At 44.8% G+C, this 24,619-nt stretch overlaps 1 protein-coding gene and 1 long non-coding RNA gene across 3 annotated transcripts in view; both read left to right on the plus strand.

Moving 5' to 3' along the window:
- The first annotated feature begins 6,441 nt into the window (after window positions 1–6,441).
- TMEM231 (transmembrane protein 231) overlaps window positions 6,442–24,619 on the plus strand; it is a 36,092-nt gene continuing 17,914 nt past the window's right edge. For both annotated transcript variants that reach the window (XM_060185159.1, XM_060185160.1), the window contains exons 1-2: window positions 6,442–6,656; window positions 6,754–6,923. In XM_060185159.1, the coding sequence (XP_060041142.1) occupies window positions 6,518–6,656; window positions 6,754–6,923 (309 nt within the window). In that variant the 5' untranslated portion in view covers window positions 6,442–6,517. The remainder of the gene's footprint in view (window positions 6,657–6,753; window positions 6,924–24,619) is intronic.
- On the plus strand, window positions 6,948–8,523 carry LOC132536748 (uncharacterized). The gene is made up of 2 exons (XR_009548256.1): window positions 6,948–8,030; window positions 8,360–8,523. It is a non-coding gene; the product is annotated as an uncharacterized LOC132536748 (long non-coding RNA).

Genomic DNA, 24,619 nt, shown 5'->3' on the forward strand with positions numbered 1-24,619 from the left:
CTCAAAAATAAAATACTTAAAAAAAAGAAAAGAAAAAAAGAAAGCAGGATGTCTCAGGAGGTGGTGCAGTAGATAAGACAGTGGACTCTCAAACCTGAGATCAGAGTTCAAAACCTGGCATCTTATGTGCTAGAGTAGTGTCTTGGTTCTCTCTCCCCACTGCCTCTTTTTCTCACTAGCAAATATAAATAAATAAACAAGTAATCTTTTAGAACATAAATAAAGCAGAGTTGGTGACTAAAGAGAGAAAGGGGTGTCAGGCAGTGGCGCACCAGCTTAAGCACACATAGTACGAAGTGCAAGGACCTGCTTAAGGATTCTGGTTTGAGCCCTGGCTCCCCACTACCAGGGGGGTTGTTTAACAAGCGGTGAGCAGGTCTGCAGGTGTCTATCTTTCTCTGTCCCTCTCTGTCTTCACCTCCCCTCTCAATTTCTCTCTGTTCTCTCTGTCCTAGCCAAAAAAAAAAAAAAAAAAGAAAGAAAGAAAAAAAGAAAAAATGACCACAGGAGCAGTGGATTGGTAGTGCAGGCACTGAGCCCCAATGGTAACCTTGGAGGCAAAAAAAAAAGAATGAAAGGAAGATAGGATGTGCTACAATAAAGTGAGTGCCATTTGGGAAGCAGAATGGAGCCCCTGTGGGTAGAGCTGAGCAAAGTAAGGAGAATGTGTTAGAATGTAGAATGTTTCATCAGGGAGTCAGGGGGTATCGCAGCAGGTTAAGCGCATGTGGCACAAAGCACAAGGACCGGCCAAAGGATCCGGGTTCGAACCCCCAGCTCCCCACCTCCAGGGGAGTCCCTTCACATGTGGTGAAGCAGGTCTACAGGTGACTATCTTTCTCTTCCCCTCTCTGTCTTCCCCTCCTCTCTCCATTTCTCTCCGTTCTATTTAACAATAATGACATCAATAACAACAACAATAACAACTACAACAACAATAAAAAGACAACAAGGGGAACAAAAGGAAAAATAAATAAATAAATTTTAAAAAAAAATTTAAAAAAAAAGTTCCATCAAAAAGATCTAGAACAGAGGATGGGTGGTGGCACACTTGATAGAGTGCACATATTACAAACAGATGCAAAACAAAACTGTTGAACTTTGAATTCCATATGAAGAATTTTGAATTTCATTTAGAATGAACATCACCATTATAGGGTTTTAAGCAGGGTGGCATGATCTGACTTTCCTGAGTGATTAGGCTACCTTCATCTATGAAGATATTGTAGGAAATAAGGACAAAAGACAGGGAAATAGTCAAGAGAAAATTGCAGTTGACCAGGGGTGGATATATCTTTGGACTCTTAAGCTTACAGTATGGAGTTCAATCCCTGGCCTGGCATGTGCCAAAGTGATAATCAGGTTCTCTCTCATAAAAATATATATTTTTATGTATTTGTAATTTTGTTTTAGATACAGAAACTAAGAGTGAAGGGGGAGGTAGGGAAGAAATGAAAAAGAGAGGCATCTGCAGCACTGCTTCACCACTCCTAAACTTTGCCTTGTGGAAGTGGAGACCAGAGTCTTAAACCAGGGTCCTTGCACCTTATAACATGTGTGCCCTATTGGATGAACCACCACTTGATCTAAAACAATTTTTGTGTTTTTCTTTTTCTTTTTCTTTTTTTCCTCCTCCAGGGTTATTGCTGGGCTCGGTGCCTGCACCATGAATCCACCGCTCCTGGAGGCCATTTTTTTTTCCCCCTTTTGTTGCCCTTGTTGTAGCTTCGTTGTGGTTATTATTATTGCCCTTGTTGACGCAATTCGTTGTTGGATAGGACAGAGAGAAATGGAGAGAGGAGGGGAAGACAGAGAAGGGGAGAGAAAGATAGACACCTGCAGACCTGCTTCATCGCCTGTGAAGCGACTCCCCTGCAGGTGGGGAGCCGGGGGCTCGAACCAGGATCCTTACGCTGGTTCCTGCGCTTTGCGCCACATGCGCTTAACCCACTGCGCCACTGCCCGACCCCCTATTTTTGTGTTTTTCTAAGACAGAGTGCTGGAATAATTTAGGTGAAAGATGATACTAACTTAAGCTAAGATTATATATGTAAGAGAGATTTCATTCTAGATATATCTTGCTCTTTTTTATCATCAGGTATCACTGGTACAGTGATTTTTTGTCAGATAGAGACAAAGAGAAATAGTTAGAGAGACCAGGCTCAAATCTGGGTCATGTACATGTCAAAGTAGCACACTATCCAAGTGAATTATTTTGCCAGCCCATATTTTGCTTTTTAAAAAACTTTAAAAAATTTTATTTATTCCCTTTTGTTGTCCTTATTGTTTTTTTGTTGCTGTTGTACTTATTGTTGTAGTTGTTGTTTGATAGGACAGAGAGAAATGGAGAGAGGAGGGGAAGACAGAGATGGGGAGAGAAAGAGAGACACCTGCAGCCCAGCTTCACCACCTGTGAAGCGACTCCCCTGCAGGTGGGGAGCCGGAGGCTTGAACCAAGACCCTTATGCTGGTCCTTGTGCTTTGCACCACATGCGCTGAACCTGCTGTGCTACCACCCTACTCCCCATATTTTGCTTTTTTTTTTTTTTTTATAAAGACTTTATTCATGAAGAAGATAGGAAAAAAGAGAGAGAGAAAGAACCAGACATCAGTCTGGTACATGTGCTGTTGGGGATCGAACTCAGGACCTCATGCTTGAAAATTTCTCCAACATTTCTTTTTTTTAATTTTATTTATTTATTTATTTATAAAAAGGAAACATAGACAAACCATAGGATAAGATGGGTACAACTCCACACAGTTCCCCACCACCAGAACTTCGTATCCCATCCCCTCCCCTGATAGCTTTCCTATTCTTTTTTTTTTTTTTTTTAATCAGAGCACTATTCAGCTCTGGATTACGGTGGTGTGGGGAATTGAACCTGGGACTTTGGAGCCTCAGGCATGAGAATCTGTTTGCATAACCATTATGCTATCTACCCTCCACCCAGCTTTCCTATTCTTTAACCCTCTCGGAGTATTAACCCATGGTCATTGTGGGATGCAGAAAGTGGAAGGTCTGGCTTCTGTAATTGCTTCCCCGCTGAACATGGGTGTTGACAGTTCAATCCATAGTCCCAGCCTGTCTCTCTCTTTCCCTAGTAGGGCGGGGCTCTTCTTCTAGTGTTTGCCCTTCTTCCGTAGCCAGTCAACAGCATCAGGTTGAGCCTGATGTAAAGTTTCGAGACCTCCTTTGAATCTGGAGAGGTGGCAGTCATTGACTATGTGGGTCATAGTCTGTCTGGAGCCGCAGGGGCAGTTCGGGTCGTCTCTGGCTCCCCAGCGATGGAACATAGCGGCGCACCGGCCATGGCCTGTTCGATAGCGATTGAGGAGGGCCCAATCATAACGTGCTAGGTCAAAGCCGGGTTGACGCTTGCAGGGGTCTGTGATGAGGTGTTTGTTCTTTACCTCAGCTGACTGCCAGCTCTGTTTCCAAGAGACTGGAACAGAGAAGTTCAGTGTAGGCGTAGGGGACCAGATTGGGTGACGAGATGTCAAGCGTTGAACAGGGTGGGCGAAGATATCCGTGTATATTGGCAGGTCTGGTCGAGCGTAGACGTGGGAAATGAACTTAGATGATGCCGCATCCCGATGAATATCTGGCGGGGCGATGTTGCTAAGAACTGGCAGCCATGGAACCAGGGTGGAACAGATGGTTCCAGAAATTATCCTCATGGAGGAATATAATTTGGAATCGACCAAGTGGACATGGGGGCTACAGAACCATACTGGGGCACAGTATTCTGCAGTGGAATAGCATAATGCCAGAGATGATGATCTTAGTGTGGAAGCGCTCGCGCCCCATGAGGAGCTGGCCAGTCTTGCAATGATGTGATTCCTCGCGCCCACCTTTGCTGCAGTTTTTATGAGATGTTTGTGAAATGACAGAGTGCAATCGAGAGTAACGCCAAGATAGACTGGCTGGGCTTCATGCCGGATTCTCGTACCGCCAAGCTGCACATTAAGCTCACGAGAGGCCGAGGCATGGTGTAGATGGAAAACAGATGATACCGTTTTAGCAGTGCTAGGAATTAGTCGCCATTTTTTACAGTAATCAGATATCAGAGACATGTCTTTCGTGAGTGTTTCCTCGAGGATGTCGAACTTGGATGCCTGAGTTGCACAGCAGATGTCATCGGCGTAGATGAACTTCCTTGAAGAAGTTTCTGGGAGGTCATTGATGTAAATATTAAATAGCGTAGGAGCCAGAACAGAGCCCTGGGGGAGGCCACTTGAGACAAGTCTCCATCTGCTAGACTTGTCACCCAGATGTACCCGGAATCTTCTGTTTTGGAGAAGAAACGATATAGTGTTGGCCACCCATGGAGGCGGGCATCTTGAGATCTTGACCAGGAGACCACAATGCCAGACCGTGTCATAGGCTGCTGTGAGATCAACAAAGACAGCACCCGTCTTTAAATTCTTCTGGAATCCATTTTCAATGTAAGTTGAGAGGGCCAGGGCTTGTTCGCAGGTAAGATCTTCCTGGGCGGAAACCAGCCTGGGCGGGTGATAGGAATTTCTCTGTAAGATGAGAAATACGTGACAGAAGCAGCCTCTCAAGGAGTTTGTAACACACGGAGATGAGAGAAATTGGTCTATAGCTGGCGGCCAGTGTTGGGTCTTTCTTTGGTTTCAAAACCGCTATAATCTTCGCATGATGCCAAATTTCGGGCATAGACTCAGATTCCAAGATGTGGGACAGGAATGAAGCGAGCCACTTCTTTGCCGTGGGGCCCAGGTTAAGAATGAGTTCTGGGGTGATGTTATAGCCAGCAGCTGTTCCCGGTTTAACCCTCTTCAAAGCGTCTTCAGTTCAGACAGTGTAAAGGGAGAGAGTTTTGGAGATGGATAAGATAACCGGAAGTGGGATGACCACTCATGGGAAATTTCTCTTTTCCAGACTGGGTCGATCTTAGCATGTCCAACTTGAGTTAGGTGACTGGCCACTGAATTTGGAGATATGGGAGGATGGGAGACGGGAGGGGGTTGGCTACCGGCACCCAGTCTGTGAAGAAGCTTCCAGGCCTTCCAACATGGGTGTTGACAGTTCAATCCATAGTCCCAGCCTGTCTCTCTCTTTCCCTAGTAGGGAGGGGCTCTGAGGAAACAGAGCTCCAGGATATATTGGTGAGGTTATCTGTCCAGGGAAGTCTGGTTGACATCCTGCTAGCATCTGGAACTTGGTGGGTGAAAAAGAGAGTTAACATACAAAGCCAAACAAATTGCTGATCAATCATGAATTAAAAGGCTGGAATAGTGCAGATGAAGAGTTGGGGGAATCCTCCATTTTATAGATAGCTAGTAGGTATATTTTAGTTATATTCTAAAGGGCTTGTTGCTATACTAGTTTTTTTCGGTTTTTTTTTTTTTTTTTTTTTTGGCCTGAGCCTGAAATCTGATTTGCAGGTGGATCCAAGTTATTATCTGGGGAGATGGTGTCATGGCTGGAAAAGGAACAGAAAGCTGGATCATGGAAGAGAGTAGCTCCCTAATATGGGGAAGGTGTATAAATGTTGTTGACTATAAACCCCATCTATTTGATTTGGTCTGGGGCCCATATTCAGCTCAGCAGCCTATGTGACCACTGCATCCCTGTAGATCTGAGCTCACATTCTATAGTCATGAGTAGGAACATTCCAAGCTGCCCCAATATCATGACCCATCTTCCTCAGGTGTAGCATATAGTATGCTGTCCAGCCTCCCTTCGGAGGTCGGAACATTCTCTACTATTGTTGATCCAAGTTGAGGGCAAGGTACTATGGGGGTCCATAAAGGTGTCTGTTATGTTGTTCCTGACAGTGATGACCGGTAACAAGGCAAGAGGGGTTTATTTGAGGTCGAGGCCCATCATGTCTGTTTGGGAATCTCAGGACTCCATGAATAGGGCCTCAGCTGATGGGGAGAAACTAATATTTTAACTACTGTGCCACCTCCTAAACAACATGTTTTGCTTTTTTTAAAAAAAATACATTTTTAATATTTATTTTCCCTTTTGTAGCCCTCGTTTTTTAATTTTATTGTAATTATTATTGTTGTTGTTATTGATGTCGTTGTTAGATAAGACAGTGAGAAATGGAGAGAGGAGGGGAAGACAGAAGGGGAGAGAAAGACACCTGCAGACCTGCTTTGACTGCCCTGCAGGTAGGGAGCCGGGAGCTTAAACCAGGATCCTTATGCCGGTCCTTGCGCTTTGCGCCGCATGCGCTTAACTCGCTACGCTACCGCCCAACTCCCGAAAGTTTTATTTTATACACTTGGTCTGTGGCTACGATTTTGGTTCATGAAAACAGGCTACGGCCTCTGGGATGCTGAGAAAGTATGAAACAAGGTGCAGCCTCCACTAGCAGCCCGGCTCTGCTCTAGCCCCGCCCTCAGGGGCCCCGCACTTTCTATTGGTTCCTTTTTTGCGACTTTTGTTGCCACGGCGACCCGGACTATGGCAACCTGCAGAAGCCAAATTTAATCGTCCCCCTGGAACCGCGGGTGCGTGGCTGGCTTCCACATCGCGTACATGGCGCTATACGAGCTCTTTTCTCACCCCATTGAGCGCAGCTACCGCGCGGGGCTCTGTTCCAAGGCCGCGCTGTTCCTGCTGTTGGCTGCCGCACTCACATACATCCCGCCGCTGCTGGTGGCCTTCCGGAGCCACGGTGAGTCCGCCCGTGGCCGGGAGCTCTGACAGTGGCTCCTGCGCCGGCTCCCCTCGCCGGCCCCCTGACCGCCTCTCCATCGCTCTCTCCACCGCAGGCTTCTGGCAGAAGCGCAGCAGTTACGAAGAGCAGCCGACCGTGCGTTTCCAGCACCAGGTGCTGCTGGTGACCCTGCTGCAACCCGAGCCCGGAGGCTTCCTGGCCTGGAGCACATTCCCCGCCTTCAACCGGCTGCAGGGAGACCACCTGCGTGTCCCGCTGGTTACGGTGCGGGCTTGGGGCCTGGGGGAACCCTGGGGAGGAAGGGGGGCAGCAGCCGGACCCCGAAGGAGCTCAGGGTGGGTCTTCCCGGTTCTCGCTCACTCTGAATTTATGCTTTTTTTTTTTTTTTAAAGATCTTATTTATTTTGCCTCCAGGGTTATTGCTGGGGCTCAGTGCCTGCACTACGAATTCACTGCTCCTGGAGGCCATTTTTTAAAATTTTTGTTGCCCTTGTTATTGTGATTGTTGCTGTTGTTGGACAGGACAAAGAGAAATCTAGAGAGGAAGGGAAGACAGTGAAGGAGAGAAAGACCTGCAGACCTGCTTCACTGCTTGTGAGGCAACCCCCACTGCAGGTGGGGAGCCAGGGGCTCGAACTAGGATACAGTGCTGCTGCGGACCGAACTCGGGACCTCGTGCTTAAGAGTCCAGTGCCCTATCCACTGCGCTGACTCCCAATCTCTACTCCCACCCACCCCCACCGCCACTCCTGGGCCACAATTTTTTTTTTTTTTTTTAACCAGAGCACTGCTCAGTTCTGGCTTATAGGATGCGGGGGTTTGAACCTGGGATTTTGTAGCCTCAGGCATGAGTGTCTGTTTGCATAACCATTATGCTATCTACCTCCGTCCCCCTTTAAAAAAATTTTTAAAATCGTTTTATTTATTTATTATTGGATAGAGGCAGAAAGAAATTGAGAGGGGATAGAGACAAAGAGACCTCTGTAGTCCTGCCTCACCACTTATGAAACTTTCCCCCTGCAGGTGGGGATCAGGGGCTTGAACTCTGGCCCTTGTGTACTATAATGTGTGCACTTAACCAGGTTTGCCACCGCCTGGTCCCCACTCTAAATTTGTATAGACATGCTTATTGGTCTGAGCGCCTGATTAATTTCTTGGGGAGTACATCTCTCCATTTGAGTTATAGTCGCCCCATGTCCCCAGTGGTGCCCTGACACAGATTCCAGAAACCTGAGGGCAGTCTGCCTCCAACCCCTGTCCTTTGGATGGGCTTCGCCTGATGAAAGAGTCCTTTCGAACATCACCAAGACCTGTTACAAGTTCCAGCCCCACTGCTTTGCTGCAGTTGTGCAGGGCAACCACATAGGGGAGGTGTTTTTTTTTTTTTTTTTTTTTTTAATGATTTGAGACTCCTACATTTTTATTTATTTTTTAATATTTATTTTATTTATTTATTCCCTTTTGTTGCCCTTGTTGTTTTATTGTTGTAGTCGTTGTTGGATAGGACAGACAGAAATGGAGAGAGGAGGGGAAGACAGAGAGGAGGAGAGAAAGACACCTGCAGACCTGCTTCACCGCCTGTGAAGCGACTCCCCTGCAGGTGGGGAGCCGGGGGTTCGAACCGGGATCCTTATGCCGGTCCTTGTGCTTTGCGCCACCTGCGCTTAACCCACTGCGCTACAGCCCGACTCCCAGGGGAGGTGTTTTTAAACAGGTCTGACATGTGGAAGCCAAGGCGCTGATTGGTTAAGCGACCTCCCAAGAACAGTGCTGCTGGCCAGGCCAGCCTCCCCGGCCTCTGCCTAGATGTAGTTCCATCCTTCAGTTGTCAGGGACGAAAATAAAGTCTTTTACTGCCTACAGTCGAGTATTTTGCTCCGGAAGTTTCTTACGTTATAGTCATACCTTTCAAATCCTTTTCTGCAAGTATTTTTCTCCTTTGAAAGTACGAAAATGGGAGTCGGGCAGTAGCTTAATGGGTTAAGTGCATGTGGTGCAAAGCGCAAGGACCCTCATGAGGATCCGGGTTTGAGCCCCTGGCTGCCCACCTGCCGGGGAGTCGCTTCATAGGCAGGCGGTGAAGCAGGTCTGCAGGTATCTTTCTCTCCCCCTCTCTGTCTTCCCCTCCTCTCTCCATGTCTCTCTGTCCTATCCAACAATGACGACATCAATAACAATAACTACAACAACAATAAAAAACAAAAAGGGCAACAAAAGGGAAAATAAATATATATATATATTCCCCCTTTTGTTGCCCTTGTTTTATCATTGTTCTGGTTATTATTATTGTTGTTGTTGCTGTCGTTGGATAGGACAGAGAGACATGGAGAGAGGAGGGGAAGACAGCGGGGGGGGGGGGGAGACACCTGCAGACCTGCCTCACCGCCTGTGAAGCGACTCCCCTGCAGGTGGGGAGCCTGGGGGGGTCGAACCGGGAAACTTAGGCTGGTCCTTGCGCTTCGAGCCACATGCGCTTAACCCTCTGCGATACCGCCCGACTCCTGAATATATATATTTTTAACTTTTTTTTGAATATTTTTATTTACCATTAGATAGAGACAGAGAGAAATTGAGAGGGGAGGGGAGATAGAGAGGGCGAGAGACAGAGAGACACCTGCAGCTCTGCTTCACCACCTGTGAAGCTTTCCCCCTGCAGGTGGGGACCAGTGGCTCGAACCTGGGTTCTTGCACACTGTGAGTGCTTAACCAGGTGCGCCACCTCCTGGCCCCTTAAATATATTTTTAAAAAATGAAAGTATAGGGAGCCGCTGCAGCGGGTTAAGTGCACGTGGCACAAAGCTCAAGGACCTGCATGAGGATCCCCTTTCGAGCCCCCAGCTCCCCACCTGCAGGGGAGTCGCTTCATAGGGAGTGAAGCAGGTCTGCAGGTGTCTTTTTCTCTCCATCTGTCTTCCCCTTCTCTCTCCATTTCTCTCTGTCCTACCCAACAATGACATCAACAACTACAATAACTACTACAACAATAAAAAAACAAAGGCAACAAAAAGGAAATAAGCAAATATTAAAAAAAAGAAAGTATGAAAATTCTACTTTTCTAGCTTCTAAACTTGAATCTTGGTGTATCTCTGAGGTGATGACTGGCCTACAGGTGAAACCTGTGTGACTGAAAAACATTTACTTTTTCCAGAAAATAGATTAACTGGTAAAATTGGTTTATTCTAATTATGCATAGGAATATCTACAGTAATATCTGAGTAATACTATTCTTCTGATTATTTTATATTTTAATCAGCTGTTTTATTTTAAAATAATTGTTATTTCTTACTAATAGTTTGTTACAAGATTATAAGATTGCAATGTCTAGTTCTACACTACACCCACCAACATAATTACTTTAAATTATATTGTATTTTCTGTTATAAAAGTGCATGCTTGTAAAGTATTAGAGTTATACATAATTATTGTTTTATTATTTACTTTATTTATTTGATAGGAACAGAGAAATTGAGAAGGGAGAGAGAGATAGTCCCGTTGTACTGCTTCACTTTGTAAAATTTCCCTCCTGCGGGTGGGGATTGGAAGTATAACCTTGGGTTTATATTTGCACATTATAGCATGTGCACTCAACTATGTGCACCACCAACTGGCATCCCAGACACAAAATTAAAAGCTCTCTAACACCATAGATAGATAGATAGTAGATAGATAGATAGGAAGGAAGGAAGAAACCACAGTGTTGAAGCTTCTTCCAGTGCAGTACAGGTCAATCTCTCCCTCTCATTAAAATAAATGAAGCTTTAAATTGGTTTTCAAAATGGAACTGAAGGAAGGGGCCAACCTTTCCCACCTCTTAGAAATCGAGAAAAGAGAGAGAGAAAGGCCAAGACCAAAGTACTGGTGATTGAACTTGGAACCTAAGAGCCTAAGGCATGAAAGTCTTTCGTGGGAGTAGGGCAGTAGCGCAGCGGGATAAGTGCACGTGGCGCAAAGCGCAAGGACCGGCATAAGGATCCCAGTTCAAGACCCCGGCTCCCCACCTGCAAGAGAGTCACTTACAAGCAGTGAAGCAGGTCTGTAGGTCTCTTTCTCTGCCTCTCTCTGTCTTCCCCACCTTTCTCCATTTCTCTCTGTCCTATCTAACAATGACGACATCAATAACAACAACAATAATAACCACAACAACGATAAAAAACGGCAACAAAAGGGAAAGTAAGTAAATATAAAAAAATTTTTTTAAGTCTTTTGCATAATCCTTATGCTGTCTCCCCAGCCCTGGCAATTTTCTTTTAACAGAGCCTAGATAATCATGACTTTGCCCTTTCCCTGCCCCCCATTTTTCCTTTTATTTTTTATTAACGGCATTTTTTGTTTGTTTTTACCTCCAGGGTTATCACTGGGGCTTGTTGCCAGTAATAGAATCCACTGCTTCTGGAGGCTATCTTTTCATTTTGTTGCCCTTGTTGTGGTTGTTATTGTTGTTATAGCTATTGTTGTTGGACAGGACAGAGAAAAATAGAGAGAAGAGGGGAAGACAGAGAGGGAGAGAAAGAGACGCTTGGAGAACTTGTGAAGACAACTTGTGAAGCAAACCCCCTGCAGGTGGGGAGCTGGGGGATTGAACCTGGATTCTTATGTAGGTCCTTGCACTTTGCACCATGTGCACTTAATCCGCAGTGCTACTGCCCAGCCCGGGCACTTTTTTTTTTTTTATACAAGACTCTTGTTGTCACAGGAGTACATTGCCTATTTTTACTGTTGTTAATATTATAATTCCTTTATGTAACAGGGGTCATTGTGTAAGAGGTATGCTTGTTTACTTTTCACACTGTACTCACTGTACCTTGGATGTTTCATGTTTGTTTTTCCTTTACAAAAAGTGAAAGCAAAACTTTTTTTTTTATTATTTAAGAAAGGTGACATTAACAAAACTGTAGGATAGGAGGGGTACAACTCCACACAATTCCCACCACCAGGTCTCTATATCCCATCCCCTCCCCTGATATCTCTATCTCTCTGGGAGTGTGGACCCAGGGTCGTTGTGGGTTGCAGAAGGTAGAAGGTCTGGCTTCTGTAATTGCTTCCCCGCTTCTTCTTCTTCTAGCGTTTGCCCTTCTTCCGTAGCCAGTCAACAGCATCAGGTTGAGCCTGATGTCAAGTTTCGAGACCTCCTTTGAATCTGGAGAGGTGGCAGTCGTTGACTATGTGGGTCATAGTCTGTCTGGAGCCGCAGGGGCAGTTCGGGTCGTCTCTGGCTCCCCAGCGATGGAACATAGCGGCGCACCGGCCATGGCCTGTTCGATAGCGATTGAGGAGGGCCCAATCATAACGTGCTAGGTCAAAGCCGGGTTGACGCTTGCAGGGGTCTGTGATGAGGTGTTTGTTCTTTACCTCAGCTGACTGCCAGCTCTGTTTCCAAGAGACTGGAACAGAGAAGTTCAGTGTAGGCGTAGGGGACCAGATTGGGTGACGAGATGTCAAGCGTTGGACAGGGTGGGCGAAGATATCCGCGTATATTGGCAGGTCCGGTCGAGCGTAGACGTGGGAAATGAACTTAGATGATGCTGCATCCCGACAAATATCTGGCGGGGCGATGTTGCTAAGAACTGGCAGCCATGGAACCAGGGTGGAACGGATGGTTCCAGAAATTATCCTCATGGAGGAATATAATTTGGAATCGACCAAGTGGACACGGGGGCTACAGAACCATACTGGGGCACAGTATTCTGCAGTGGAATAGCATAATGCCAGAGATGATGATCGTAGTGTGGAAGCGCTCACGCCCCATGAGGAGCTGGCCAGTCTTGCAATGATGTGATTCCTCGCGCCCACCTTTGCTGCAGTTTTTATGAGATGTTTGTGAAATGACAGAGTGCGATCGAGAGTAACGCCAAGATAGACTGGCTGGGCTTCATGCCGGATTCTCGTACCGCCAAGCTGCACATTAAGCTCACGCGAGGCCGAGGCATGGTGTAGATGGAAAACAGATGATACCGTTTTAGCAGTGCTAGGGATTAGTCGCCATTTTTTACAGTAATCAGATATCAGAGACATGTCTTTCGTGAGTGTTTCCTCGAGGATGTCGAACTTGGATGCCTGAGTTGCACAGCAGATGTCATCGGCGTAGATGAACTTCCTTGAAGAAGTTTCTGGGAGGTCATTGATGTAAATATTAAATAGCGTAGGAGCCAGAACAGAGCCCTGGGGGAGGCCACTTGAGACAAGTCTCCATCTGCTAGACTTGTCACCCAGATGTACCCGGAATCTTCTGTTTTGGAGAAGAAACGATATAGTGTTGGCCACCCATGGAGGCAGGCATCTTGAGATCTTGACCAGGAGACCACGGTGCCAGACCGTGTCATAGGCTGCTGTGAGATCAACAAAGACAGCACCCGTCTTTAAATTCTTCTGGAATCCATTTTCAATGTAAGTTGAGAGGGCCAGGGCTTGTTTGCAGGTAGATCTTCCTGGGCGGAAACCAGCCTGAGCGGGTGATAGAAATTTCTCTGTAAGATGAGAAATACGTGACAGAAGCAGCCTCTCAAGGAGTTTTTAACACACGGAGAGGAGAGAAATTGGTCTATAGCTGGCGGCCAGTGTTGGGTCTTTCTTTGGTTTCAAAACCGCTATAATCTTCGCACGACGCCAAACTTTGGGCATAGACTCAGATTCCAAGATGTGGGACAGGAATGAAGTGAGCCACTTCTTCCCCGCTGAACATGGGTGTTGACTGGTTGATCCATACTCCCAGTCTGTCTCTCTCTTTCCCTAGTAGGGTGGGTCTCTGGGGAAGCGGGGCTCCAGGACATATTGGTGAGGTCATCAGTCCAGGGAAGTCTGGTCGGCATCATGCTGGTATCCAGAACCTGGTGGCTGAAAAGAGAGTTAACATACAAAGCCAAACAAATTGTTGAACAGTCATGGACCTAAAGGCTGGAATAGTGCAGATGAAGTGTTGGGGGGTACTCACTGCAGACTCTTGTGTACTTCTGCTTTCAGGTATATATTTTTCCCTGGTTTGTAGACATGTGTGAACATATGCTGTATCTCAGGGGACCTGGTCTATATCTAGGTTTGGGGACTTTATTGGGGAGTGGACCACCTGGAATGGGATTAGAGAATACTATGAAAGGAGAGGTCTCACCCGAGTAATGAAGCTGAAGGGTTGTCATTCCACACCTGAAGTCTCTGGACACAGTCTGAAGTGAAGCATGCTGGGGTGGCACTCGTTGTGTTCATTAGGTTGCGATTGGCAGATGCAATATTATGAATAGAGAAAAGCATGCAGGAAAGTGGGCCCCACCCTAAGGTTTCAGGACTGGGGGAAATATAGGCTCTATAGTGGAAATGTGAGGTTCCTGCTGTCTTAGGGTTCAAGAAGACAATGGATAGTTATTGTTTTTTTTTTGTTGTTGTTGTTGTATTTATTTATTTAGTCTCTTTTGTTGCCCTTATTGTTTCGTTGTTGTAGTTATTATTTTTGTTGTTACTGATGTCGTTGTTGTTGGATAGGACAGAGAGAAATGGAGAGAGGAGGGGAAGACTGAGAGGGGGAGAGAAAGACACCTGCAGACCTGCTTCACCGCCTGTGAAGCGACTCCCCTGCAGGTGGGGAGCCAGGGGCTCGAACTGGGATCCTTACACCGGTCCTTGCGCTTTGCGCCACGTGCGCTTAACCCGCTGCGCTACCGCCCAACTGCCGATAGTTATTGTTATCATCACATTATTTGGTAATTGGGTTAACTTTGAAAAGTCACTTTGTTAGGGTTTATTGTATAGAAAGCAAAACTTTTTTTAATTCTTTATTTTTTTTAATTATTTATTTATTTTCCCATTTGTTGCCCTTTTTGTTTTATTGTTGTTGTTGTTGATGTTGTTGTTGTCGGATAGGACAGAGAGAAATGGAGAGAGGAGGGGAAGACAGAGAGGGGGGAGAGAAAGACACCTGCAGACATGCTTCACTGCTTATGAAGCCACTCCTCTGCAGGTGGGGATCCTGAGGCTCTAATCAGGTTCCTTATGCCGGTCTTAGCGCTTGGTGTGGTGCACTTAACCCGCTGCGCTAACCACCCGACTCCTGCAAAACTTTTTTTTAAAAATATTTTTTCCCTTTTGTTGCCCTTGTTGTTTTATTGTTGTAGTTATTATTGTTTTTATTGATGTCATCATTGTTGGATCGGATAGAGAGAAATGGAGAGAGGAGGGGAAGACAGAGAGGGGGAGAGAAAGACACCTGCAGACCTGCTTCGCAGCTTGTGAAGCAACTTCCCCTGCAAGTGGGGAACAGGGGCTCAAACCGGTATCCTTACGCTGGCCCTTGCACGCGCCACCTGCGCTGAACTCGCTGTGCTACTGCCCAACTCCCTCCTGCAAAACTTTTTTATTTCAAACAAAAATCTAACTTGTTCCTTTCACTTTAGGTTAGCTTGACCTATTTTACATTTCTGGTAGCAATTTTTTCTTTACAATTGGATATATATATTTTTTTAGGACAGAGAGAAATGGAGAGGAGGGGAAGACAGAGAGGAGGAGAGAAAGATAGACACCTGCAGACCTGCTTCACCGCCTGTGAAGCGACTCCCCTGCAGGTGGGGAGCCGGGGTTCAAACCGGGATCCTTATGCCGGTCCTTGTGCTTTGCGCCACCTGCGCTTAACCCGCTGCGCTACAGCCCGACTCCCTACAATTGGATATTTTTTTAAAAATATATTTCCTTTTTGTTGCCATTGTTGTTTTATTGTCGTAGTTATTATTGCTGTTGTTATTGATGTTGTCGTTGTTGGATAGGACAGAGAGAAATGGAGAGAGAAGGGGAAGGCAGAGAGGGGGAGAGAAAGATAGACACCTGCAGACCTGCTTCTCCACCTGTGAAGTGAAGCCCCTGCAGGTGGGAGTGGGGTACTTGAACCGGGATCCTCACGCTGGTCCTTGCGCTTTGAGCCAAGTGCTTTTATCCTGCTGTGTTACCGTCCGACTCCCTACAGTTGGATATTCTTAAACTCTTACAGTTATTTGAACCTAAAAAATAAACATTAAGAAACTTAATTATGAAAGCAAGGATGTATCATTAATTTTCATCGCCCCCCCTCCCCCGTGGCTTAACACTTGCTCTATTCCCTGGCTGACTTTCAGAAAGAGAGAAAAAGAGAGAGAATATTAGCACCAGTGCTTGTCCCTCAGTGCCAGCACTGTGTTTTGAACTTGTGTGAGCATGGTGATGCACCACCCTACCTGGTGAACTATGTCTATGATCCTCATTCATTCATTTTGTTCATTTGTTCACTCACCACAATTGGTTGGCTCCCCAGTTGGACTAGTATTTAGCCTCTTATATTGGTAGCCAGAAACTACTCACTTAAGAACACTGCTTTGTTTCCCTGCTTCTACTATTTGTGCCATTAAAAATTTTTTATACTGTTATCTTTATTTATTGGATATAGAGAGCCAGAAATCAAGAGGGAATGGGGTGATAGAGAAGGTGAGAGGCAGAGAGATACCTGCAGCACTACTTCTCTACTTGTGAAGCTTTTCCCCTGCAGGTAGGGGTCGGGGGCTCGAACTTGGGTCCTTGTACATTGTAACACGTGCACTCAGCCAAATGCACTACCACCTGGACTCCTCTTATTTTTCACAAGTAATTTATAGCCTTGCCATCTATAGCCTTTCTCAATAAATAACTTCCTTCTGGGTTAAATTCTTGTTTTGAGGATATATTGAAGTCATGGAGTCATTAGAAAATGAAGATATAATGGAACTTCAACCATAATTAGAAAGATAAATTAGTTAAGAATAAGGTTATCCAGAAATAGAAAATCTACACCAATAAAGTTTTTTTAAGACTTTTAAAAATGCTTATTTATTCCCTTTTGTTGCCCTATTATAGTTGTTATTGATGTCATTGTTGTTGGATAGGACAGAGAGAAATGGAGAGAGGAGGGGAAGACAGAGGGGGGGGAGAGAAATACAGACACCTGCAGACCTGCTTCACCACCTGTGAAGTGATTCCCCTGCAGGTGGGGAGCTGGGGGCTCCGACCTGGATCCTTACAGGGTCCTTGTGCTTTGTTCCACATGCGCTTAACCCGCTGCACTACCACCAAACTCCCATCAATAAAGTTTTTAAAGACTGGTGAAAACTGGTAAGAATGGTCTCTATCTCTTGCTAAGATACTGAAAATCTCATTCTCTCTTGCCCACTTGACCCCCTGTGTAGTTCTTACAGTATAAGGCATGATGGGCCTTGTTTTTAGGTGGGAAAGAATTGCACACTGCATGCAGGGTGAAGAAACATTGCTGGGTGATGCAAACATAAGGAATAAATCTTTCCTTGGGTATTATGGATTCTCTTTCTTGGGTCCTTCCTCTAAACTTTGGATGTATGAGCACTTACTGAGTAGTTTCCCCTTATTGACATCTGAATCTCAGCTTCTAGAAGTAATGCCAATCTACTCTTCCCTTTCTTAGTCAGCACAGTGCATGGGAACTGTTTGCTTTGTTACCATCTCTGTTATCACAGTGTTCCCTTTATACCAGGGGTGGAAAATGTTTGGCCCACAGGCTATATGTGACCTGAGAAATCATTTGTTCTGGTTCTGCCAAGCAATTGCAGTTGGGAGTCAGTTCAGTAAATGGTGGTGAAGTTGTTAGGCTGGTGAAGTTGTTCACTTGGATCATGCACTGCTTTGTCATGCTTTGCCAAAACAAACAAACAAAAACTAGGAACTTTATTTCATAGTAACATTAAGTGCTAATTTTCACATTGATATTTCTTCATTGATAATTTTGTATGGCCCATGAATGATGTTCATATGGTAAGAAAAAGGGTTCCCCACCCCTGTCTTATGCCTTTGTTACTAATTATCCTTGATACTAAAAACCCTTTGTTAAAATAATTTTTTTTAAATCAAACACTGATCAGCTCTGACTTCTGGAACATTAGAACCTCAGGTATAATCACAATACTATTCCTCCAGCTTCATGCTTTTTTTTTTTTGGCCTCCAGGGTTATCACTGGGGCTCAGTATCTGCACTATGAATCCACTGCTCCTGGAGGCCATTTTTCTCATTTTGTTTCCCTTGTTATTGTTCTTGTTTTTACTGTTATTGTTGGTATTGCTGTTGTTGTTGTTGGATAGGACAGAGAGAAATCAAAAGAGGTCAGGAAGACAGAAGGGGAAAGAAAGATAGACATGTGCAGACCTGCCTCACTGCTTGTGAAGTCCAATTCTGTCTTTGGACTCTATACCTTCATTCAGCCTCAGTATTACATAAATCTACATAAAGACCCTCTCAGTACCTGCCTCTCTATTTATTAGTAATAATACTGTCTCCTGGAATATGCACAGGGAGCAGGTGGGACAATCTCAGTGGATATTAAAATTGTTCTAGCGGGAGTCGGGCCGTAGCACAGCAGGTTAAGCTCATGTGGCACAATGTACAAGGACTAGCTTAAGGATCCCAGTTAGAGCCCCCAGCTCCCTACCTGAGGGGAGTCGCTTCACAGGCAGTGAAGTAGGACTGCAGCTGGCTTTTTCTTCCCCTCTGTCTTCCCCTCCTCTCTCCATTTCTCTCTGTCCTGTCGAACAACAACGACTTCAATAACAACAATAATAACTATAACAACAATAAAAAACAAGGGCAAAAAATGGAAAATAAACAAATAAATAAATATATTTTTAAAAAATTCGTTCCAGCAGCCATGGTGGTGGCACAGTCTGCCTCTCTGTGTCTTTTTCTCTCTAAAAAGTTGGTTCTGAATAGTAAAACCTCAACAACAACAAAAATATTTGAAAAGATCAAACCAAATGCACTTCTCCTTCCACACTATGTGGGAGTCTGGGACCTTCTGTCAGTTCCCTCCCGGCCATTGTTCTCTTGCAAGTTGAGACTTTTGAACTTCATCTCTCTGCCCAATCCTAAAGATTCAGAAGACATGGATTCACTAAAGAGCTAACTTTATCTTCCAAGTCTTCCCAGATAACTACTGAAGAAAGTTCAGAGGAAGACAAGGCAGTCTCTTTTCCATCCTATTTATAATTACTAAGACATAATTGCCTCAGTAACTTGATAATCAGTCCTGGTAACAGATATTCCTCTCTGCACCTGCAAAACTTGCAGGACAGAGAACATAGTATCCAAAAGAACAGAAAAGGTAGTAGGTTTCTTTATATCAAGGCTTAGAATAAGAACATTATTGTCTAAAGGAAAGAAATGATTGAAAAATTTGGAAATTGAGATAGCTTCATCTCAAATGACCTTATTAGCCTAAAAAAGAGCAAAATATCTCTTCCTCATATTGGTATAATGCAAAATAAATCAATAGATGGAGAATTTAGGTGGCAATGTTGATGTACTGTGTAGAATTCTTCTAGGACTCTACAGAGGGGGCAAATCAGATGTAGATCCAGAAATGTGGCAAGGAATCATGGCAGTATTGATCATGTTCTGGTAACTAGCAGCCCTGCCAGTGCTTTTAGGATTAATATTGGCTAGACTGTCAGTATCAATATGGGGTACCAATATTTTTAATGAGCTGTACTTTCTCTTTCCCCCTCAGATTTCTGGCTTTTCTTTTTTCCTTCTAAGCATATTATTTATTTATTTTCCCTTTTTGTTGCCCTTATTTTTTTATTGTTGTAGTTATTATTGTTGTTATTGATTGTTGGATAGTATGCCAGATATATCTATCTATATAGGGATAGATTTAATCCCATTCAAAGCTTTGGTCTATTTACATAAATCACTTTTACATTTACATAAAGCACCACACTCCCTCCAGGGCATTGGTGGTTTAGTGGTAGAATTCTCACCTGCTCCACCCCCTCTCCTTGTCACACCCTGATCCTCTCCTTGTCACACCCTGATCTTCCACCAGTCACTTTTCGCTCCACCCTCTCTATATCACATCCTGTCTCCACCCTACTTGGAGAGTATAAAAACAGCTGCTCTTGCCCTGAGGCCCCTATTTTGGCATCTTGCCCTGAGGCCCCTATTTTGGCAGACACGTGTCCAAATTCTCCATTGGACTCCATAGCCACTTCTTCGGCCACCCCCATTTTGGCAGACACATGTCCGGAACCTCCTGCTGCCTCCACGGCTGCTTCTTCGCCCACCCCCGTTTTGACAGACACATGTCCGAATTCTCCTGTAGCCTCCAAAACCACTTCTTCAGCCGCTTGTCCAGAAGCTTCCACTTCGGTGACTCCTCCTACCGCTACACACTTATCAGAGCAAGTCCACACATTTCCGGTCAGTGTTGCCCCCAATAGACAAAAACCTCAGGCCTGGTATCCATATTCCGCCACAGACCTGAAGGAACTACGCCAGGCTATCAAGGATGACGGTATTCATGCCCCATGGACCAAGTCCAATTTACAAGGCCTGCTTCAGAACCTTAATACCCCCCAAGATTGGAGGGATGTAACTCGCGCTACGCTCCCAGGCCCCCTCTTCCTGCAATGGGAGGCATTCTTTCGCGACGAATGTTTACAACAATCGCGGAAAAATATTCAAAATCAGCCAGAGGGGAATTTTGATGCATTGTTTGGAACAGGCCAATTAGAAACAGGGATTCAACAGGCGGAAGCCAAGTTTCCACCGGGGTATTTTGATCAGGTACGCCTGTGTGCATTAAAAGCATGGGAGTGATTAACACCACCCATGGGCGTGGCCTCAGCCCCCATTCTCTCCCTTCAACAAGAACCTGATGAATCCCTCGCTAAATTCATTGCCAGGGTCCAGTCGAGTTTGGAAAGGAAGATTTATAATCCTGACGCTTGTTTTCTCCTCCTGCGATCCATAGTCTGGGATGGAATGCTTCCGCATTTTCGACAGGCCTGTATCACTCTTAAAAATGAACACCCAGATACTTGGATTATAGCTACACAGGATCTCAGATCAAGCTCTTTGCAAGGACCTATGTTACAGGCCTATGCAGCTACCTTACATAAGCAAAAAGGGGCTTGCCTTCAGTGTGGTTGCCAAGGGCATTGATGTAACCAATGTCCAGAAAATAGACCACGACCCCGCCTCCAGTCAGGGCAACCCCGCCTCCAGACAGGGAATCAGAGACCACGAATGCCTTGTCCCAGATGCCAGAAAGGATTTCACTGGAGGAGAGATTGTTGGTCAAGGTTCCATAGGAATGGCACGCCTCTGCCAAATATAAACAGGGATTTAAACTAGGTGTGGGGCTTCCCTTAGCCCCGCCCCCAAGAGGGAAGGAAACAGGTCGCCCGCTTGGTGCTGTGCCCTTCTTCCACAAACAGAAGCCCACTTTGGGACCCAATCTGTCGCTACACCCACCACGCCAAGTAACAATAACAGAGGGTGAGCAGAAGGAGGAACCCGTGGTATGTGGGAACTTCCAGCATAGAAATAACCGGCTGGAGCAAGAGAACAGCTCGAATTCAGAGCCTGAGATTTTATGGACCACCCCTGTTTTAGAAAGGGGTCACCCAACTATGACAGTAAAGATTGGTAATATTCCTTTTAAGTGTTTGATTGACACGGGAGCAGATAAGACAATATTAAGACAAGCATAGGTTCCCCAGAGTTGGGAACTCCTCCCAGGACCACGCTTACATGGTGTTGGAGGATTGACTCAGGCATTCCGCACATGAGATTCCCTTGTGTGGGAAGATCCAGAAGGGACTACCGGATGCTTTCAGCCTTTAATAGCTGATATAAGCACCAATTTATTGGGAAGAGACTTGCTGGAATCTTTAGATGTAGTGATATCCTCAGACACCTCTGCAGGACACTACACTCACTCCTGTGAGACTGCTAGACCCAACCAGCACCCCCAATACTAACTGCCACTGTTCGTAACAGAACTCCCTGCTTAGATTGGCTTTCTAATGAGCCTGTCTGGGTGGAACAGTGGCCTTTGCCTAGGGAGAAGCTAGAAATTTTAAAAGAACTTGTCCAAGAGCAGTTATCTTTGGGGCACATTCGTCATTCTCAGAGCCCATGGAATACAGTCTTTGTGATTAAAAAACGCTCAGGAAAATGGCGCCTCCTCCAAGATCTTCATGCAGTTAATAAAACCATGCAGGTTTGGGGCTCCCCCCAAATGGGTTTGCCTCTTGCTTCTGCAATTCCCACAGGAATTCCAATCATAGCTATTGATATACCGGATTGTTTTTTCTCTATTCCCTTACACCCACAAGATTGTAAACGTTTTGCTTTCTCTGTTCTTTCTATTAATAATGCCAGCCCTGCTGATAGATTTGAATGGGTGGTACTGCCCCAGGGCATGGCTAATAGTCCTACTATTTGTCAAGAGGCTGTTAAATCTGCCCTTTTTCCATATATTCATAAGGGCCTTAAGGTTTTTCATTATATGGATGATGTGTTAATATGGGGAGAATTAGATACAGATCTCTCTGCCCTACGTGATTTTCTAATCCCTGCCTTAAAGAGAAGTGGACTTAATGTAGCTCCTGAGAAAATACAGCTAATTCCTCCAATATCTTTCTTAGGCTCATAGATTTCCCTAACGCAGATTCGTCCTTTAAAACCTTGTGTTACTTTTCCTTCTAATCTCACTCTTGCTTCTTTACAAAGTTTTCTTGGAAATTTGAATTGGCTTAGGCAGTATCTTTATCTGCCTACGAGCTGCCTGCAACCACTGTTCAATCTGTTAAAAGGAAACAAACAGCTCTCCTCAAAGCGTATGTTAACCCCCGAAGCCTCCTTGGCACTGGAAAAAGTTAACCAGGCTCTCCAGGATATGCACCTCGTTCGGTTCTCCCCCTCCTCTCCAGTAAATCTTCTAATCTTTAATTCCACCCCCACGGTAGTGGGGCATTGTGGCAGAAACATGGCGTTCTCGAATGGCTTCATACGCCAGTAGGCGGAGCTCCAAGACTCCTTACCGAGATTGATGCCTTAGCATTTATGGTTCTCCAAGGAAGAAACAGATCGGTTCAGGTCTTAGGAAGGGAACCAGATTCAATCAGTCTTCCCTTTTCTCTCACAGATACAGAATGGCTCATACGCCACCATTCTCGTTTTGCCATAAGTTTAATGGGTTTTCCAGGACAATTAGATAATCATTTTCCCTCTAATAATTTGATAGCTTCTTTACCTCTGTTGCCTCTACTAGTACCTAAACTTTTCTCTCGAGATCCCATCCCCTCTGCTCCTACAGTGTTCACTGATGGTGGAAAAAAGGGAGCTGCTGCCCTTATATATTATCCAGACCAGCAATACCCCAAACCTCTCTTTACTGAACTTCCTGATAATTCCCCTCAGTACAAAGATTTTATGCTGTTTTCCTTGCATTAACAGTTGTACCAGAATCCTTCAACCTTTTTTCTGACAGTGTGTATACTGTTAACTTACTTCCATGGCTTGCTCGATCTTATGTAAGAATTGATGACAACCCACTTTCTCCTCTTTTAATTCAAATTGCCTCTATGCTCTGTTCTCGAACCCAACCACTGTATGTTCAACACCTATGTTCCCACAACCTTCTTCCTGGTCCCCTGTCCGAAGGGAATGCTGCAGCTGACCACCTTGCCTCCATAGGAATTCTCCTAGCCTCTGTCTCTTATCCTGCTGACTTTCATTCCCTAACCCATGTTAATCTTAAAGGTCTTCGAGCTCAATTTCCTGATATTCCTCTGCCACAGTTAAAACGTATTCTTCCTACATGTTCCTCCTGTGCAGGTCTAATCAAAACACCTGCTATTCAAACTCTGGGGGTTAATCCTCGAGGTTTAAAAGCCAACGCTCTTTGGCAAATTGATGTTACCCACATACCCAACTTTGGCAAACAAAAATATGTGTTTGTCTCAATTTGATACCTTCTCTAAGTTTATGTGGGCTACAGCTCAGACTGGAGAAAACTCAAAAAAGCTTATAAGCCATATGCTCTCCTGTTTTGTTGTAATGGGCTTACCTCTTCAACTTAAAATGGATAATGGACCTGCTTTTACCAGCAAACAATTTAAAGATTTTTGTTCCCTCTGGAACATTACTCATAATACAGGCATTCCGTATAATCCACAGGGACAAGGCATTGTTGAGAGGGCCCATCAAACTCTTAAGGCTCAATTAAATAAAGAAAAAGAGGAAATGTACCCCCCCAATATCCAGCTGGCAAAAGCCTTAACTACATTAAATCTCTTTAATATTTACAAAAACTCAGACCAACCTATTATTCTTCATTGGCAAACACCACCCACCCTCCCAGCTATTAAAGTCAAAAATTTTATCAAGTGGGAAAGACCCACTTGATAAAATCTGGAAAGGACCTGACCCCCTGTTGACTATAGGGAGGGGTTTCGCATGCATTTTTCCACAAAATTACTCCAAGCCTGTTTGGGTTCCTGACCGCCATGTCCGGCAATACCCACATGATGGCGCTGATATCCCTGAAGAACAAGAAACACTGCAAGAAGACTGGCTGCAAGAGGACTGGCTGCAGGATGTACCCCAGGATCCATAATACAGCATGGCAAAATCAAAAAAAAAAAAATATATATATATATATGATTCACAGAACTCTTCCCCCCCCCCCCGAATGTCTTATGCTATGACTGGCCAGTTGTGTTTTGTGAGTGAGTGAAAAAAAAATTGAGTGAGTTGAGTGACCAAAATTTTTGTATGACCCATTGTGCTCAGAGTACTCTGAAAGTTAACTGACTTTATATAAAACGGCTGGACGCAGTCATGGTTTCTGGAGACGTCCAGAAACAGTCCAAAAATTGTTCATTCCCCTTTTTGATTTCTTTTTTAAGTCTTGATATAAATATGAAATGTTTAGTCTTAAACTGTGTGAGTAAAGATGGTTCAACTATGACAGTAGATCTAAATTCGCATTTGAAATGATATGTCTTATTTACAAGTTTTTCTCCTCCTGTGTGTTATAAACTATATGTTTAATATGCGTGTTTCAAGTTTGGTAAACATTAACAGTTAAATTGTAACTTCGAAGCTACATTCTTACGAGAAGAGGTAAAATCAGTTCATTAAAGTAACTGAGTGTTTAAGGTAA

This window comes from Erinaceus europaeus, chromosome 2 (assembly GCF_950295315.1).
Source record: "Erinaceus europaeus chromosome 2, mEriEur2.1, whole genome shotgun sequence".
In the NCBI taxonomy this organism is placed as follows: domain Eukaryota; kingdom Metazoa; phylum Chordata; class Mammalia; order Eulipotyphla; family Erinaceidae; genus Erinaceus; species Erinaceus europaeus.